The sequence below is a fragment of the Erigeron canadensis genome, chromosome 1 (genome assembly GCF_010389155.1).
Source record: "Erigeron canadensis isolate Cc75 chromosome 1, C_canadensis_v1, whole genome shotgun sequence".
NCBI lineage: Eukaryota > Viridiplantae > Streptophyta > Magnoliopsida > Asterales > Asteraceae > Erigeron > Erigeron canadensis.
In genome coordinates, this window is record NC_057761.1 from 50,020,951 (window position 1) to 50,039,732 (window position 18,782).

The following is an 18,782-nucleotide window of genomic DNA, read 5'->3' on the forward strand; positions in this document are numbered from 1 at the left end:
CAAGGTTGTGGTATAAATAACACAAGCAAAACAATGCCAAAATATGATAAAGATCCAAAACTAGAGTCAAAGTTGTAGACTATTCACATCACCCTGTTCATTCACATCTTATGAACGGGATTCTTTCTTTCGACCTCCAAAGCTTAAAAGCAATCTAACAATCCACCCTTAATTTGCCGTCACACAATTGGAATAACCAAATGCTAAATCGAGAAAATATAGATGCAATGTAGATGAAAAGGAAAATAAACATAAACTTCAATATAGAATGAAACAGGACAGAACATAAGTTTGACAACGGGTTAACTGGAACAAAACAAGTTCGAATAATATTCAAAATATACATGAGAAACAAGTAAAATGGAAAGACAAATGAGGACAATCAACTCAACCAATTTGCATATATAAAGATCAATTTAAGAGGTGTTTCCCAAAAAGGTAAAAATGCTGGTAAAAGGAGAACCAACCAAAATGGATTAAAAAAAACTGTTAGAAAATCTATTTCTAAAGCACAAAACATCTTAAATCGTTTTACGAGTGATTTAGATCATGCTTGCAATAACATTGATATTATAAATCAGATGATTAAAGATTTACTCCGTATATGTGAAGATTTCATAGATGCATAAAGAGGCGTTTACAGGGTTCCCCCAAACTGACCAGAGCCTTTTGACCCATACCTTAAAATGGTCCTTTCAGCAAAAAAATGTTTAGACTCATAGGATCCTCTAAAGTTATAATAACTTTATGGGATAATGACATCAGAGTGTAACCAACTATGACCAAAAGGTTATATAATGTAGTGGCCTATTTAACTAGCTATGTAATGTATGGACATATGTTTTTTGGGCTATGTGGTGTATTCTCCCATTAAATTCCAAGCTGCAGCTGTTAAGTGTCATATCACCCGTTAAGTTTCACCATCTAAGATGCCATGTCCGACTATTAATGCTTACGTAAACTGTGATTCATTAAACATATGCATACATCTATATCTATTGATAATTTGAACACCATCACCTCCATCAAAATTCTGGCATCAAGAGCACCACAATTACCGACTCCATAGTAGAAGCCATCACCACCGTCGCCATTTGTGCAACACACCCTAATCCTCGAACAAACATCAACCGAAACCCACCATCACCGCCATCAAATTTACGACGTCTGCATCATCACCATCACTGGCTCTGTAGAAGCGGCAATCACCAATGTCGCCATTTCTGACAACAAACCCTAATCCTCAAACCCTTAATCCGTTCAGATTAAAAAAAATCAGTGGGGAAGGTTGTTTTATTTCGACTATGGCAACAATGGTGTATGTCGGAAAAAGTGAAGATTACAGTCTTAAATCTTAAATGAATTGTATAAATTTTTTTGTTCTCTCTTAAAAGTGTTGTAACTCTGTATGTGATGATGTTTCAATTTCAAGTTAGAATTGATATTTTTAAAGATAGAAAGCAAGAATTCGGCTGGTGGGGAAACTCTATTGGTACTCCCAATATCATTATCATTATTATTTAGTATTAAAATAAAATATTTCAAAAGTGTGGCGATACTTAACAGGTGATTTGACACTTAACGGCTGCAGCTTGAAAGTTAACAGGAAAATACACCACATAGCCCAAAAAATATATCTCCATATATTACATAGCTAATTGAGTAGGTCACTACAATACATAATCTTTTGGTTATAGTTGGTTACACTCCGGTACCATTATCCCTAACTTTATTGATAAAGTTGAAAGAATCTCTACCTTTGGATTAAAATCAAAGCTCAAGATTCAAACTTGATTTTTTAATATTAACTTTTGATTTCAATCCAAAGGTTGAGATTTCTATCTTTACCTCTAAAGTTGGTATAACTTTAGACCTCATATTCAACAAGTCATCAGTCCTTCAACCGCAACCATTCTATGTTGGATCTTTTTCTTTAACCTGAATTAGACTATGACAGACTCCTGCTAATGAGAATTCACAAGCTATAAAAATTCCTCTAGCAGTGACCACAAATAGACATATTGTTGAATAGCATAAACTCAACATCAGATGATCCGTTGCCTGCAAATACTATTAGGTCTCTAAAGGATTATAGATCCCAACAAAAATGATTTTGTGGAAAAACTGAAGCTATCACAAACTTCAACGCTTTTTCCTGGCCCATCTGTTAATAGTAAAACATACTAGATTTTTTGGTTAAGTAATACTTACGATTTTTAACACAATAACACCTACATTAAGATATACCTCAGAAGTACTAGATTAAACTCAGCACTACTACTATACTGGATCAGTTGGTGGCTGTTTGTTGTCTTGCTCCCCAGGCCTAGACTTGTTGAAAGATCTCTGCCTTTCAGGTATGGTGGTGACATGCGGCTCGGTTGCTTTTTTAAAAGAACCATTTGTGCTAGGATCACGAGGGCTAACCAGCTTTTTCTCAACATCTTCAAATTTGGCAGTCGCCCATGGTGCAGTACCTACTGTCCTTGCAGAGCTGGGCCCATCTATTGTAAGGGTGGATGCCTCGTCCCTAGAAGCATACCACATATTACCACATGCGGCACACTCAAGCTGCACATAAGAACAAAAGGAAATAATGAACATGAGTGGTGACCAGTTGATTACTTTAAATTTAGTTCATGGCACTGAGGAAAGTCCCTTTTGAACGTGAAAGAGTAAGAACCTGATATCTGTCAACATGTCCAGCTGATATGATATCTATCAAGCGCACATTTTTCTCTGTGCATCTTTTACACCGAGCATCTGTCATCTGGACATAAACAATAAATAAGAATGACATAATTGAGTTTAAAGCTGCAATTGATCAAGAATTAAAAGAATAGATGAAAGAAATGAAGATAACATGTTACCTGCACTTGAGCATCCTCTTCAGGCTCTTTACTTGCTAATTCTTCAGCCGTCAATCCTTCCTAAAAGCAGAGGTAAAAAAAATTTTAGAACTTTTTTACTGAACAAAGGATAAAAAAAAGTAAAAAACATGATTTTGATGAATTAATAGATCCATTAATGAGCAACTCAAGCACATAGACGGCTGAAAAAATATCAATTTAACTGGTTTATCTATTCTTCAGGAGGTTAGAAATTTTGAATGTTAATTATTTTCCCTTCAATACAATAACATAATGAAAACCCATACCTTCAACTCATTAGGTGTCATGCTCAATATTTTTGAAGGTTCCAGTTCTCCCTTTAGGACCCGACGGGCTAAATGTGCATTTTTCTGCAAAAAAAATATACACATAATAGAGCAGTTGATGTGAGAAGACAGGGAGATTTACAAACAAAAATGATAACAGCACTATTTCTCTGAACATAAACTATTTAGGAGACAAATGCCTTATAACCTTAAAATTAAAACATAGCTGACGCATCTTCTGATTATATTTCTGATAATCCGAAGACAGAGACTCATGTGACGCTTGCTCAAGTGCGGCTACAACTCGAACAGCATCATCGGGCCAAAAAGGTGCATCTGCTCCTATCTACCACATAGTAAATGATTGTGTCAACTATTTATTAACCCTAAAAAACCAAACACAAAATATATAAGTTTGATTCAACATTGAAGAGATAATCAAGGTCCATGCTTACATTTGTAATCTTGTCTTCAGGCCCAGTCAGGGTGGGTTTATTAGATCCATCATTTTCCTTCCCACCATCAACATTATTACATATAGATTGCACAACTTCCAGAAGTTTCTCTAACCACTTATCACGATGCTGATCGCCCGTTACAGCATCAAACTTTACCAGAATATTATAATATTCAGAAGCAACACTGTTACAACTTCCAGGTGTTTCTGACCTTGACAATGGCCCAGACCTGTTACTTGTATCGTCGTCTCTGTCTCTTGTAACATCCAAAGGTGACATATTCTTTCTCCTAAGTAATCTTTTACTTCTCAATAAATCTTCTGTATCCACCATATCTTCATCATTTTTAATATCAGGAAGGTCACCTAAACGAGACATAGTTTTTTGAACAAGTAGATCAATCTCATGCTGCATGCTGTCTTCATAATCTTTGTCCGTGAGCTTGAAGAGCCTTTTAAATATGGTGTCATAGACTTTTCGAACAATGAAACCAGGATGTGCCTTTCTACTTGGAATCTGCTTGTTCGCCGGTATAAAGTGAACCACACACTTGTGCATCACAGACTCGGCAGGGATCTCATCCCTGTGAAAACTATAAAAGAGCTCCCTTGTATCGCTTGATTGCCAATTTCCACCACTTTTCTTTTCTGCCTCTTCAGGTCGATAGAACCACTGTCCAGTTACCATAACATTTCCATCTTTCGTCTCAGCAATATCCTGTCATAAATTGAAACTTCTGCTTTACAATAGATAAGAGATAATATATGTTTTATCAAGAATAAACGGCATAAGAAATGAAAAAAAGTATATCCCAGGTCCAGGGGTTAGTGTACCTTTATTATAGCAACATATGGCTTCACATGAGGTATATCAGGATCAGGATCAGGATCAGGAACTAAAAGCACAGGATCCTCCTTTACATCCACAAATACAGAACACGGTTAATCGAACAAATTTCACAAACTTTAACTATCAATTTATAAACGTTCGACTATACCAACTACGGTATATTCAGATGTAAAAACTCCACAAATTAGAACACAACAATACTTGACGTCTACTTTGGAGGACTAAGACACACACCACATGAATTATAATAGATAAAGCCAAGAAATATAAGATTAAAACACGAACATAACGCACAATGACCATATGGTTTATTATTACTTGTAATCTAGATTTTTTATCACGACAATTTTGGGACTATAATTTTAAGTTCAAAGCAATTTTGCCTAACTGACTTGGGGATAATGCATAAGAAAAGATAGCATCCCTTAGACTAGGTAACTTTAGCTTCCGAAAAGAATTACAAAGTGATTGTCAACAGAGCCCATATCATGGCAAGAAGGTGTGACCGTGTGATACCAGTTCATCACTGCAAGGACACATATGTGACAGCATAACAAATTAACAACAGTGATAGGATGTTATAAGTTAGGGTGTAAATGTGTCTCCTTCACTCGCATTAAAAAGATATTGATTAAAGATTGACCCAAGTCAGGTTAGGCGCCATCCTAACCTTCTCAAGTCATGTTAGGCACCACCCCAACCTTCTCAATTACAGATTTACATCTTCCTTACCAGTCACCCATTATGACCACGCCTCACTTTTCTGCTACAATATTGAATGTGTGTGGTATATTCATTGCAATTTTGGAAATCTAAATATCAACAGAATTTATCATTAAACAAAAGGCTCACTGTGTCCTAAAAAACTCAAGGAATAAATGAAACGAAATGTATCCAATTTATTACATTTTAAATTTATATTGTATTAATATCAAAGTTTTAATTTGTATGCATCTACTTAGCTCTTCATCTTTAGTTACCTTATTTTTGATGGTATGAACAACCATGGAAGTTAGCTTTCATCATTTGCCTAGTCACAAAACCAACTCCAAATCAACGGTTACGAGTCATAAAAGTTCAGACATATTAAACATGGCGCGCACACTAAACAGCTTGAAAGTTAGACACACACACTAGCAAAACATGACAGATTGTGTGCATGTGTATGTAGGTGTCTAGACTCTAGACATGTAATCAACTATGCAAGTATGTTTATTGTGTGCATCCAACTAAATTTTTGCCTATTGTAGGTATTTAACTTCCAAATAATTGTTAATTGGATGTACCCAATCAATCTAAAACTTGCGAACTGAAAACATGACAATGGATGCGGCAGCTTATATAGTTATACGGTTGCCACGTATACCTGAGTACGTCCAATGACAAATACTTGGAAGTTGGATACAAACAATAGACATATGTGCATAATTGATTACGTTTCCAGATACTTACCTTATAGGTCTAGTTAGCCCAGAATCCAGGGACTAGTGCATAAGAATATAGTAAACTTGTTCTGTTTATGCTACTGTATGCCAGCTCTTGAAACCTCTATTGCATATTTTGTATGTATCAAACATTCAGTTTTTTTCCTATTATATGTATGTGATATGTTATCTTATAACTAGTATATTGCAGAAATGGCATTAGTCTTGATAACGTGGCAATTTGTATGAATAACACGTCAACAAAAAAAAAAAAAAAAAAAAAACGTGTTACCAAATGAAGCGGTAACCAGATACATACATACAGTATACAATAACGACGAGAGTTTTCGACACATAAAATAAGCAACAGTCGTTTTGAGAGTCGGACACATTCAATAACAACAAATAACAAGCTTAGTACAATTCCATGTACATTTACCAAAATTCAAACCCTAGATTTCATAATTCGCAAGTTCAAATATCTATATCTATATAATAATATATAAATGCATAGCAACAACTAACACTCTAAAACCCTAACATCCTCAATTCTCATCCAAATCTATATCTAGGTTATAATTCAGCGGTATAAAAATCAAGTAGAAATAATTGAAACTAAAATGATAACAAATTATACATTATATAGATACTTACAAGCTGGTAAGTAACACCGTCAAATTCGAAGGAATTATAATGATTCCGTCTGTTTTTGCCCTTGCCGGAAACCCTAACCACCTCACCCACCGGTTTCGCTTCTTCTTCCTCCTCTTCCTGCTGCTTCTCTTCTTCTTGTTCGTCCTCTTCTTCATCATCAGAAGTAGTTTTTCTATTTCTATTATTTCTATTATTTTTATTATTATCTTGTTGTTTATTTTGGATTTTAATTGATTGTTTAATTGCTTCTTGTAACTCTCTTTCTTCTTCTTCTTCTTCCTCATAATCATCGTCTTCGTATATTTTCATTCGTTTTCTTTTCCGTTGACTTGTTGACCGCATTTCGTCTCTTCTTCGTCTCGGTGGTGGTGGTGGTGGCGGCGGCGGTGGTTCTTCTTCGTCGTCGTCGCTCGTCGCTAAATACCTCCGATTTCCCATTTTTGGCCCTTTTTTTGTGCTTTTGAAAATGTCTGACTGGGAGACAAAGAGTATGGGTATGTATAAGGAAAAGGAAACGAATTAAGGAAAAGGAACGAAAGGAACTTTAAATTTGTTGTGAGAGTTTTAATGGGGGTTGGCAAAGAAAATAAATAGAAATGGAAAGAGAATTGATTGTTTCGTTTAACTCCTATTTTAATTTTTTTCTGTTTTGGGAGGTTATTCTGATTCAATAGTAAGAGATATAATATACGTTGTTTTAACTGAGTCTATACTAAAGAACTTCTTCGAAGTAGAAATGCCTATTTCAAATATCCAATGATCATTGGGGGAAAACCCCCTATTAATGTAATATCCTAAATTTTTAGGCCAATAAAAATTAACCTATATTATAGTTTTGAGTACATTAAAATAAGTTTCTACTATTTTATTTTTGGTTATTTTTGGTTATGATGTTAATTTAGTTGGAACTTTAGTGACAAGCATGTAAATTATCCATGAAAAATTAAAAGGGGGCGTAGCATCATGGGAAGGATGTCACTATGTCAGTCATTCTCCTAAGTTATTAATCACTTTCAAATTAATAAACTCTTCTTCAACCTTCTCTCACTTCTAACTAACTAATTTCATTCTTTCTTTCAATCAATAAATCTAGGTGCGTTAGTACAAATGTGAGTATATAGGTATGGTACGACGGTGCCATAGGCTATATGCAATAGACCTTTGTGCATTGTCCTCCTTCGTGTGTATAAATTAACGTATGCAAGATTATTCACTAAGCCTTGTTTACTTTTTAGTTATTTACCCGTTTTATAGGTTGTCCCGGATGTGAAAACAAAGACAAGTACTTGAAGTTCGAAGCTAATTTATGGATTTGAATGTTTTAGCTAAATGCGGAAAATGGTAATGTTGATACCCGTAGAGACCCCTTTGAACTATTGGCTCATGGTACATTTGTTTGTTTTGGGAAAATTATTGTTATGTCAAATGTTAGATTCAATGAGTTTTTATAATGGGTTATATTGTAATAGTAATGTGTTGATCATGATTGAATGTATTTTTACAACTCATTATCCGTAACAGGTTTTGATGAAGGTTTTATGAAAAAGGTCATGTCGAAATTTCTAATTTTGTGCGTTGTCTTTTATAACGAGTTCTGGTAATTGTGTTTGTCGAGATTTTAGCTATGTAATTTCCTTATGAATGAAAGCTTTCATTGATGTGTCTTTTATCCATTTTTTTAAGGATAAAAATTATTGGTGAAAGATTTTAAGTTTTTTAAATATTCACGTGGGTTATAAATTTACTACATTTTGGTTTTAATTTTCACTTCATCTTGGTTGTGATTTTTCTTCATACGGGTTATATATATATATATATGTATATGTATATATATAAAATCTTATTTATCCATTAATCAAGTTGTGTCGTTTCAACTAATCCGCCCAAAGGCACGACGATTAATAGGGGTAAATCATGCCCCATCCCGACTTGAACTTGGGTATACTCAAGTCAAACCCTCATAAGAAGACTTAATTCCTATGCCCCCCAGAAGGCTTGAACACAAGGCCTCATACAAGGGAGATGGTCTTTCAACCATTGAGCTAAAGGTCAGGGACGAAGGAAAACAACTTAACCTTTAAGTCTCATTTTTTTTTTTTTCATTATGTTAAAATAAAAATATAAATTAGAACGTTACAACCTTATATAAAAATATTTTTATAGTTTATTTAGACTAGTGTGTTATCCACTTATCCTACCGGTGGTGACAACTATTGATGATGGTGGTACAAGTACTTGATGAATATGAGTTACTAAAAACATTTTAAAAAATAATTTATTAATAATATAATTTAATCATTATAAACAATTTAAAGAAATTACATAATTAAAACATGATTTTCGAGGGTTATAATCAATATAGGTATAGATAACTGTTAGAAACATATAAATCTACATACATATAACTTGATATTTTTGAAAATAGATAATAGATATGAACAAATACATTTACATATAAACATATCAAATTATATATAACTTTACATGCTTTTTTTGTTTTTGTTTTTTGGTTTAAAAAGAAATACTGTATAAGTTATCATATGTTTTAGATGTTATTCATGTAAATAAGTAGTCACTAATGGTGTTAGTTTTATGTCAAATGTCAGCTGACGATAAATTATCATCATCATATTATACTCGTAATAAAGTAGATTTGGCGGATTTATTTAAATATTTAAAACGTGGTATCCGGATTACACCCTTTATTAGTAACAGTAACACTTGTAAATTTGTAATATGATAATATACAGTAATACTATGGTTGTATATGCCTTTTCTTATTGGCTGGGCTGGCTTTTTATAAGATAATTTTTCAAAGAAGACGACAAATAGATTGTATACACACATATGTAATTGATGTTGAGGTGGTGATATATATAAGATACAAAAACAATTAATTGTACAAGAAAAGAAATTACAGTAAGAAATAAAGAGAGAGAAATTAAGAGACCTCCAATCCACATGGCAAATGAAGAGAGAAACTTGGAGATTGAAAAGAAAATATCCAACATAAGGTTCACAAAGCTTTTCATCAATGGAGAGTTTACTGATTCCATTTCAGGTAATTAACTTCTTCTTCTTCTTATCAACCAATCAAATCCTTTTTATAATTCAATAAAATGGAATTTGTTGAACAAACGAATGACTTTTTTCATTTTAAAAGACAGTCTAAAAGTTACTACTATAAGTTCGTATATAAGATATACGTATATCTTATATTTGATATATTGATATTGATATATATGATACTAAAGAGAAAGGGCAAAATGATTTTTGTTTAACAAATCCATATTTGTATTTTGTTAAGTTAAACAACTTAATATATGCTTGTACGTTTTCATAATTCTATGGCTTCAATCAATTTTATATTTTTATAGTATTCTCATCCGATTATTAATTATGTTACAATCATCTTTTATAATTAACTTACTCCTATTAGCTTGGGAATACATCATAGTAAAAGTGGAAGGTTGAAATTTATGTATTACAAATCGATCTAATTAAACATTGAATTCTTACATGTGTGTGTGTCTAAATGTAAATATGTATAATATATATTCGTCTACTGATCACCGCCAGTTGGTCGTTTTAAAGTTTAATCAGGCAGGGTCGTCGGAGATTATAACGTGTGCGTGGTGAGCAACGTACTGCAAAGATCACGAGTCAATCTAGACCCCAAAACCGTCTTAAATTTTATTTAAATAATTTGTAACTATATATCTATTATAAATTAATAAAGATATAAAAACCGGCCTGCATATATAGCTCATTTTTCGGGATTAATTACTGAAAGACCAACGTACTTTTCTTTTTAGATAGGGTTGCCAAATAAATTAAAATTTTTATGTGTATCACCCACAAATTTGTAAATTTTGTACATGGTTGACCAAAACGACATGTTATAACCGATTGTACTTTATTGAGCTAACGTGACAACTTAGCTGGGCATGACGTGACATCTTACATGCTAAATGTACTTTTTCTTTTGTACATGGTTACCCAATTTACTTTATTTATAATGTGTGTCACTTACAAATTTGTAAATTTTGTACCTATCATGCAAGCATACATATATATCGTTTGTTTCCTTTTTCAATATACCAAAAGCCACCTATTTACATATGGGAATGTGATATTCGTATATATCACGGAATTTGACTATTCTATCATTATTATGCATGACATACTTGTACAGTATATTATAATTTATATACAGTATAGTAGATGTATCAATTTTTATGGTACGATTATCACTACCTATTTACATATATAAAGATATACTGTATGTTGTATTACACAATTCGTGGTTGCTACAATAACTCTTTTCATTCCCTTCCTACAATACTAGTACGGCTTGCCATACTTGCGGTAGTGTGCATGTAGCTCGATCAATTTAGTAAAATCACCTAACGCTTTTTTGTTTCTATATTTAATTTATTAAGTCTTTCTATGTCATGTCAATTAATTTTACGCAAATTTACATCTTTATATGCGTGTTTGTATTTAGTCTGGTTTGTTTCTCGATTTGGCCAGAGATGTCCTTCAATTCCGAGCTCCTTTATTTATAGCATTTATTTGTGTACGTCTTGAAAGATTTATAGTGAAACTTTCATTCGGTGCGTAGTTATCTATAAAACAAAAAAGTTTCTTTACACTACTTTATTATAAAATCCAATATCAAATAGTTGAGTGGTAAGGATTAAGGAAGCTTATTATTTTCTAACAAGAGGCCTTAATTAAGTTTGAATCATGTTTTAAATAAATAACTAAAAAGAAAATAATTTATAAGTGATAAAAAAAAGGGTTAAAAGTCAACAAAAAAATTAGAATATTTTAATTTGTCTGTTTAAGCCAATATATATATATATATATATATATGGGAAAAGGAAATATAAGGTTGTCCGACACCTAAGCTTATGTGTGGAACCCCTCACATACTAATATTTTATCATTTCTTGTTTAATGAATAAATACATGAGCCCCCATGATTTTTATGGATTAAAAAACAATATGTGAGTGTTCCACACATATGCTTAAATACCCGATAACCTTATATTCTCATCCCCTAAATATATATATATGAAACAAAAATTAAGCTAATATATATAATTAATCAAAAAGAGTTCACCATCTTCACATAAACTGAATATAAGCATCTTACGTTATTAGATATGATCATTTGATCCATGATAATTATATTTTGTTTTGTCTTTAATACATAGTGGAAATCTTACTCCCTTATTAGCTTCGATTTTGTTCATATATATATATGAAGGGTTTTACTAAACTAAAGTAGTCCTTAAAGTTGTAGTTAAGGTGCATTAAATAGTTGTATGCTTACCATAAAATTAAAAGGATGAGCTTTTGATATGAAAATATACAAATTTTTTATGCACGTTAAATTGGACTGCGTTTAGCATTTTCCATATATGAATGTGACAATTTAAATGTAAATATATGGACAGCATTATTATGAAATGAAAAGAATAAGTTCAATTCTATACATTAATTATCGAGTAATACATGTTGGGGTATGACATGATATATATGCATGATTTATACAATCTTGACTAATTTACATATTTTAACTCTTCAAAATGTACGTACACAATTATTAAACAAACAGGGAAAACATTTGAGACTGTAGACCCAAGAACTGAAGAAACTATAGCGAAAGTCGCGGAAGGTGATAAGGAAGACATCGATTTAGCAGTGAAAGCTGCCCGGAAAGCGTTTGATCATGGATCTTGGCCACGTTTGCCTGGTTGTGTAAGCATCTTTCACTTTGATTATTCTTCATTCAAAGTTGGCTAGCGTATTTTTGCTAAAAAAAAAAGAAATAGTTAAACAATTAAACATAGGGAAAACAATTTGTGTGTATGTAACTTGTCTTCAATTACTATTGTAGGAAAAAAAAACTTTATTTTGGTTCATTGTATGTAAGTAACCTGCTAAAACTGAACGAATCGTGTAAATAATCTGCTAAATGCTGATGTGGCGGTCTCTCATTGGGCCATGTATCAGATGTTTGATGGTGCCACGTTAGTATCTGGCCGATTTCTTACACCATCCGTTAAGTTTTAGCAGGTTACTTACATACAATGAACCAAAATAAAGTTTATTTCCTACAATAGTAACTGAAGACAACTTAGATACACAAACAAATTTTTCCCTTAAACATACGATATAGTACATCTACAAGACAATGTTGAATATATTTATGTGATGTTTAAGTTTGACGCGACACCATAATATATATTTATTTGACAATGTCAACATATATAAACAGCGAAAGATGTTAATGGATGTCACTTTCCTGATTTTTTTTTTTTTTTTTTTTTTTGAGAGCGATCACTTTCCTGATGTTAAAGTTTGGCCAATGTCACTTTATCATGTTTTGTCGGATTTAATTTGTAGTGCACAGAAAATAACTCATCGTTTCGAACGACTGGTACAACAATTTCTTTGACTACATATACTATAGTCGAAGATATTAATTAATATTAAAAGACAAAGGAAAAAAAAAGAAAGACAAACAAATAGCATGGGATATAGATACTAGCGTAATTTTTTTTACTATATTATAAAAAAATAGCCTTAAAAGTTAAGAGAAAAATTGTCTAAAAAACACTTAATGATTGAATAACACAATCAATCCTTTATTTTATAAATATCTCCATTGACACTTAACCTCAATTACGTTTATATCAGTTATCTATACCACTCGACGTCGCTTTCACCACCGACAGTCGCTTCCACCACTGACAGTCGGGACCACCACAATTATCTATACCACTCGACGTCGCATCCACCATCGACAATCGCCCCCACCACACCGTCATCGACATGGCCATTGCCGCATTGTGCGGATAACGTACTAGTATATACTAATGGGAAAATGATCCGTACTGCAGACTTTATTTAAGCTTAGATGCTTCCACTTTAAAAAAAGTTTAAATTAAACATTTGAATTTGATAAACATACATAGCCCCCTGAATTTTACATAACCTCTATTGAATTTTACATAATCTCTCTCTGCTTTATCTAAAATAGGTACTGCATATAACATTTCTCTTATTCTAATATATATAATTGTTAGTGTAATTAAATCATAGATTACTCACTTTTGCATACCCATATGGCCATATTTATATATATAACATTGTGTGTGGTTATGAACAGGGAAGCAAGTGCAAGCAGCCTGCCAGCCTGGTTTTTTTTTTTAATTTGTCTTTTTATTTTTTGTTACATAACTTTAATTATTTTATTTTTGACACGAAAGTTTTGTTTTTTTTCAGTTTTTAAACTTTCATCTTTCTAACTTTTGCCACGAAAGTTTCATTCTCTTTACTTTTTATGACATAAATTTACTAAAGTTTCCGGCCTTTTACTTTTTGCCACATCGCTTTCGTTTCTTTCACTTTTTGCATGAAAGTTTTGTTTTATTTATCTTTTATACTTTTATTTTTCTAACTTTTGTCACAAAAGTTTCATTATCTTACTTTTCACCATATAACTTTTGTTTTTTTTAGCTTTTGTGAATTACACGAAACTTTTAACCTTTTTACCTTTTGTCACAAAACTTTATTTCTTTTACTTTTGGCACGAAAATATTGTTTTATTTTGTTTTTAAACTTTCATTTTTCTAACTTTTGCCACGAAAATTTCATTATTTTTACTTCTTATCACATAAGTTTACTAAAATTTTTGCCCTTTTACTTTTGCCACATCACTTTCGCTTCTTTTACTTTTCACACGAAAGTTTTGTCTTATTTTACTTTTTATATTTTTATTTTTCTAATTTTGCCTAAAAAGTTTCATCATCTTAATTTTCACCATATAACTTTTGCTTTTTTTAAAAACTTTTGTCAAGCTTTTTCCATTCTTGTCACGAAACTTTTAACCTTTTTACTTTTTGTCGCATAATTTTATTTCTTTTACTTTTCGCCCGATTTTCTGGTTTTATTTAATTTTTAAAATTTCATTTTTCTAACTCTTAGACACGAAAGTTTCAGTCTCTTTACCTTATATCACATATATTCCTTAATTACCATGGCTCCATGAGTTGTGAATTTTACGTGTCGTTATCTTTTCCCGGACAATGCCCAAAGACTGTGGGATGACTAGTGCTTTTTTTGTTTTCTTCTGCTTTTATCGCGCATCCGCGATTATTGCAGCTCGCAACGCGAGCGCTGAATCTTTCTCACGTACTACAAGACGTAAAATGCATGGGAGCAAATAATCTACCAAAAACACCAAACAAGTACAAATCAAACTATGCCTTGTATGTAAAACTAGCAGGACCTAAAAAATATAAATAAAAAAAATAACCCCCATAAAACAAATTGACAAACACAAATTAAAAGACCAAAAAGGACCTACCCATCCATGATTTTATAATTATGGTCACCCCAATTCCAATTACGGAGTATATATTGGAATAAACATGATTTTGGAATAAACATGATGTGAAAATATTCACCAGATTTTATAATTTAGAATAAACACAAATTATGATCTTATGGAACCTGTAAGAGCATTAAACATGTTTGCCTTTGATTTTAGGTTCCCACAATTAACAAGATGATTGAGTGATGATTAGATGATAAATTCGGCTAGAAGTGATGCACGAATTTATCAGAGGAGAGACACACGAATTTGAGAGATTAATATATGTGATTAACCTTAAGTTAGGGTTAATGACTCTTTATTTATAATGAGAGTATTTACACATTCAACTCTTTGGTGTTTAATGTCTGCACTGTAAGTTCTGATACTTCCAATCACATAATGGGAAACCCTATAATATGTCTTCATAAGTAAATACACCCATCGTATATTAACTATACATAGAGATTTCAGTTGTTGTCAATTATCATATCAGAAATGATAAACGATCAGTGACGGTTACATTAACGTGGCTCCAACAATATAGGTATGGAAAATGATTGATAGCAGTAGGAAATTCATAAGGCATGTATGATTGACTCCGATCTTGTTTTTGGGGATGAGTATTGATAGCAGCACCAAACTCAATATAAGACTTGGACGATTGAAGTCATTCCCCTTACTCAATAAATTAGATTTAGACTTAATTTCATGAGATTTAACATTGGACATGCCCTTAAATCTTCTAATCTGTATATTTTTAGTTAGTTAGGTTGAATCTTAAAATAAACCAAATACATATTTTTGTAGATAAATTTTTTCAAATGTTTTCAGGAGAGGGGTAAAATAATGAACAAATTCGCGGATTTAATTGAAGAAAACCTTGAGGAACTAGCAACATTGGAAGCGCTTGATGCGGGCAAAGTTTATAGTTTTGAGATCGCCGTGGACATTCCTGGTATAGCCAAAGAAGTCCGTTATTTTGCTGGTGCCGCAGATAAAATCCATGGAAGATCTTTGAAGTTGTCTAGTGTGTTTCAAGGTTACACGTTGCTTGAACCCATAGGTGTAGTTGGTCTTATAATTCCTTGGAACTTTCCTAGTGCCATGTTTACTCTCAAATGTGCACCGGCTTTAGCTGCTGGCTGCACCATGGTTGTCAAGCCTGCTGAACAAGCACCCCTCTCAGCTCTTTACCTGGCCCATTTGGCTAAGGTGGTGAGTAATTTAAACGATTTAAGCTTGTGTGTATGACTTGATCATGTCTTGTTTTGCTGATATAATATTATGTACATGTATTTTTTTTAACAGGCAGGGATACCAAATGGTGTTATCAACGTTGTGACAGGATTCGGACATACTGCAGGTGCCGCTGTAGCATCACACATGGATATAGATTGTGTTAGTTACTTTTCATTTTGGACATACCAAATTACTAGTATGTTTTAAAGCATAATTACTGCAGGTCTCATTGTAGGCCTTTTACTATATATGTTCTGTTTGAGAAAAACAGAACCAAATTTCACAATATGAATTTTTGCACTTATGTAATACTTCATTTGGTTTGCAAACTACATTTCTCAAATAGTAGTTTTGTTTTGGACAAATGATTGATATTGTATTATTGTTATTAACTTCTTTTTTCAGGTTAGTTTTACAGGATCAACTGAAGTTGGACGATTAGTAATGCAAGCTGCGGCGACAAGCAATTTAAAATCAGTCTCCTTAGAACTTGGGGGCAAATCCCCGCTCATGATCTTTGATGATTCAAATATTGAACAAGCTGCAGATCTTGCTCTCTTTGGAAGTCTTGCTAATAAAGTACTTTTGAAACTTACTTTTTTAAAACTTTCATATGGTTTTCAAACAAATAACAACTTATTTCATAAAAATTGTGTCAACAGGGAGAAATTTGTGTGTGTACTTCACGCGTCCTTATTCAAGAAGGGATATACGATGAAGTTGTGAAATCAATAGTTGAAAAGGCGAAGAAATGGGTCGTTGGTGATCCATTTGATCCTGCGACTTGTCAAGGACCCCAAGTAATTCCATGTTACGACTAACCTACTAAAAACAATATTGCTATTATTCGTAAACTCTATTTCTATTTCATAGGTCGATAGGAAGCAGTTCGAGAGAGTACTTTCGTATATCGATCATGGAAAACGAGAAGGTGCATCGTTGTTATTTGGTGGTAAGCGTTGCGGAGAGAAAGGATATTATATAACCCCAACAATTTTTGAAAACGTTACGGTATGTTTCTTATAAAAGAAGACATGTTATGCCTCAAATTTGCATTGTTGGTAGGTAATTTTCTATAACTCGTACGTTGTTTTAATCAGGATGATATGATAATAGCGAAGGAGGAAATTTTTGGTCCAGTTATAGGTCTTATGAAATTCAAGTAAGTCTCATTCTTTCTGAATAATATACTCGTATATATTTGGATATGGGTCAAGATGACTACATTAAGTACAATTATATATATTAACTTCTTTAGGAATATAATGTGAATAGTATTTCTTATTTGAAAATTTTTATACTCTCCTATAAATTCTAAATCTAGCAAATTAAAAACAAATCTAATGTTGGATGAAGTGGCGGAGACTGGAGAACATGTTCTTTAAAGGCTTTTACCTGAATAAATGTAATGGGCTGGGCTGATTTACACCAATTTGAATCATGGGCTGGGTTGATTTTGATTTGATCTATGGCTTGCCTTTTTTTTTGTGTTTTGTCATTTAATATATATATATATATATTTTTAAGTTTTTGATTTTTTTTACTTTTCATACAATATGTATCTAATAGGGAAATTTTTTACATATGTTGTGTTTGCAGTATTGTCTTTCAAAAAGAAAATATACAAACACGAAATTTTTTTACTTATGATGTTGTGTTTGTAGTATTGTCTTTCAAGAAGAAAACATACAAACGCGAGGCTTGCGAACTTCCTAATATAAATTATTGTGACACGTTGATTGATAAAATATATATATATATATATATATATATATTGCAGGACAATTGAAGAGGCAATCACCAAAGCTAACAAGACTTCATATGGTTTAGCAGCCGGGATCGTAACTAACGACTTGAATATAGCCAACAGGGTATCGAGATCAGTTCGGGCAGGCATGATTTGGATAAACTGCTACCATAATTTTGATGCAGGGTGTCCAATCGGAGGATACAAACTGAGTGGGTTCGGAGGAATGGATCATGGCATGGAAGCGCTAGAAAAATATCTTCAAACCAAAGCCGTTGTCACACCGATATATAATTCGCCGTGGTTGTAAATCTTCACCTTTTTAGTAGGCATGTTTGTTTGTAGATTATGGAAATGTAAAGGATTAATAGACATCTCATTATGTATCACTTTTCATTAATACATAGATATAAGTCATAGCATGATTTCATAAACTAAGGTTTCCTTCTAAAATCTATACTTATGTTCTTCATCCATTAATTTCCTAATCTTACTAACTACATTCTTTAATTGCAATTAGCCGTGTTCATAGAAAAGAAATTAACCTTTTGTATGTAGCAAATATTTTCATAATTATACATCAATTAGTTAATAAAAAAGCCGGAGAAATACAATTTTTTGAGGATCATACATACCCAGTTTTTTTCCCCCCAAATACTACAAAACATTCATATGTTACCCAGTTGTACCAACTCATCGTATAATATGACTTCAACTTGTATGTATCAATCTATGGAAGAAATTTTTTGTATACATGTCACATTTTGGTTGATAAGAATATTAAGTTTATTGGTAATTAAACATTGTTTAGGTAATTTATGTAAGCGGCATGATCACACAAGGAATTCTTTTTATTTTTCCA

General features: G+C 32.4%; 2 protein-coding genes across 4 annotated transcripts; one reads left to right on the forward strand and one right to left on the reverse strand.

The window, feature by feature from the left end:
* Positions 1 to 1,623: 1,623 nt before the first annotated feature.
* Positions 1,624 to 7,107, reverse strand: LOC122606573. 3 transcript variants are annotated; one of them, XR_006324951.1, is made up of 9 exons: positions 6,543 to 7,106; positions 4,449 to 4,529; positions 3,613 to 4,332; positions 3,366 to 3,503; positions 3,158 to 3,241; positions 2,871 to 2,930; positions 2,684 to 2,770; positions 1,849 to 2,571; positions 1,624 to 1,757 (listed from the first exon to the last, which is right to left on the reverse strand). XR_006324951.1 is itself a non-coding variant. In XM_043779426.1 (9 exons), exons 1-8 carry the CDS (start codon positions 6,978 to 6,980, stop codon positions 2,281 to 2,283), a joined length of 1,899 nt encoding a protein of 632 aa, XP_043635361.1. In that variant the 5' UTR covers positions 6,981 to 7,107; the 3' UTR covers positions 1,624 to 2,164; positions 2,248 to 2,280. The 3 variants fall into 3 exon arrangements, 2 of the variants coding, with proteins under 2 accessions (XP_043635361.1, XP_043635352.1); XM_043779426.1 differs by having other exon boundaries at positions 1,624 to 2,164; positions 2,248 to 2,571; positions 6,543 to 7,107; XM_043779417.1 differs by having other exon boundaries at positions 1,624 to 2,571.
* Positions 7,108 to 9,436: 2,329 nt separating this feature from the next.
* Positions 9,437 to 18,354, forward strand: LOC122581899 (aldehyde dehydrogenase family 2 member C4-like). The gene is made up of 9 exons (XM_043754219.1): positions 9,437 to 9,603; positions 12,169 to 12,311; positions 15,766 to 16,149; positions 16,243 to 16,332; positions 16,579 to 16,752; positions 16,836 to 16,973; positions 17,047 to 17,184; positions 17,274 to 17,335; positions 17,954 to 18,354. The coding sequence occupies exons 1-9, from the start codon at positions 9,504 to 9,506 to the stop codon at positions 18,228 to 18,230; spliced, it is 1,506 nt and encodes a 501-aa protein (XP_043610154.1). The 5' UTR covers positions 9,437 to 9,503; the 3' UTR covers positions 18,231 to 18,354.
* The last annotated feature ends 428 nt before the right edge of the window (positions 18,355 to 18,782 follow it).

Coding starts and splice junctions, on each gene's coding strand:
- LOC122606573 (XM_043779426.1), bottom strand. CDS start 6,980: ATGGGAAATCGGAGGTATTTAGCGACGAGCGACGACGACGAAGAAGAA. Junction 2,931..3,157: donor TGACACCTAATGAGTTGAAG/GTATGGGTTTTC, acceptor CTCTGCTTTTAG/GAAGGATTGACGGCTGAAGA. Junction 2,572..2,683: donor GACATGTTGACAGATATCAG/GTTCTTACTCTT, acceptor TCTTATGTGCAG/CTTGAGTGTGCCGCATGTGG.
- LOC122581899 (XM_043754219.1), top strand. CDS start 9,504: ATGGCAAATGAAGAGAGAAACTTGGAGATTGAAAAGAAAATATCCAAC. Junction 16,753..16,835: donor TTGGAAGTCTTGCTAATAAA/GTACTTTTGAAA, acceptor TTGTGTCAACAG/GGAGAAATTTGTGTGTGTAC. Junction 17,185..17,273: donor CAATTTTTGAAAACGTTACG/GTATGTTTCTTA, acceptor TGTTTTAATCAG/GATGATATGATAATAGCGAA.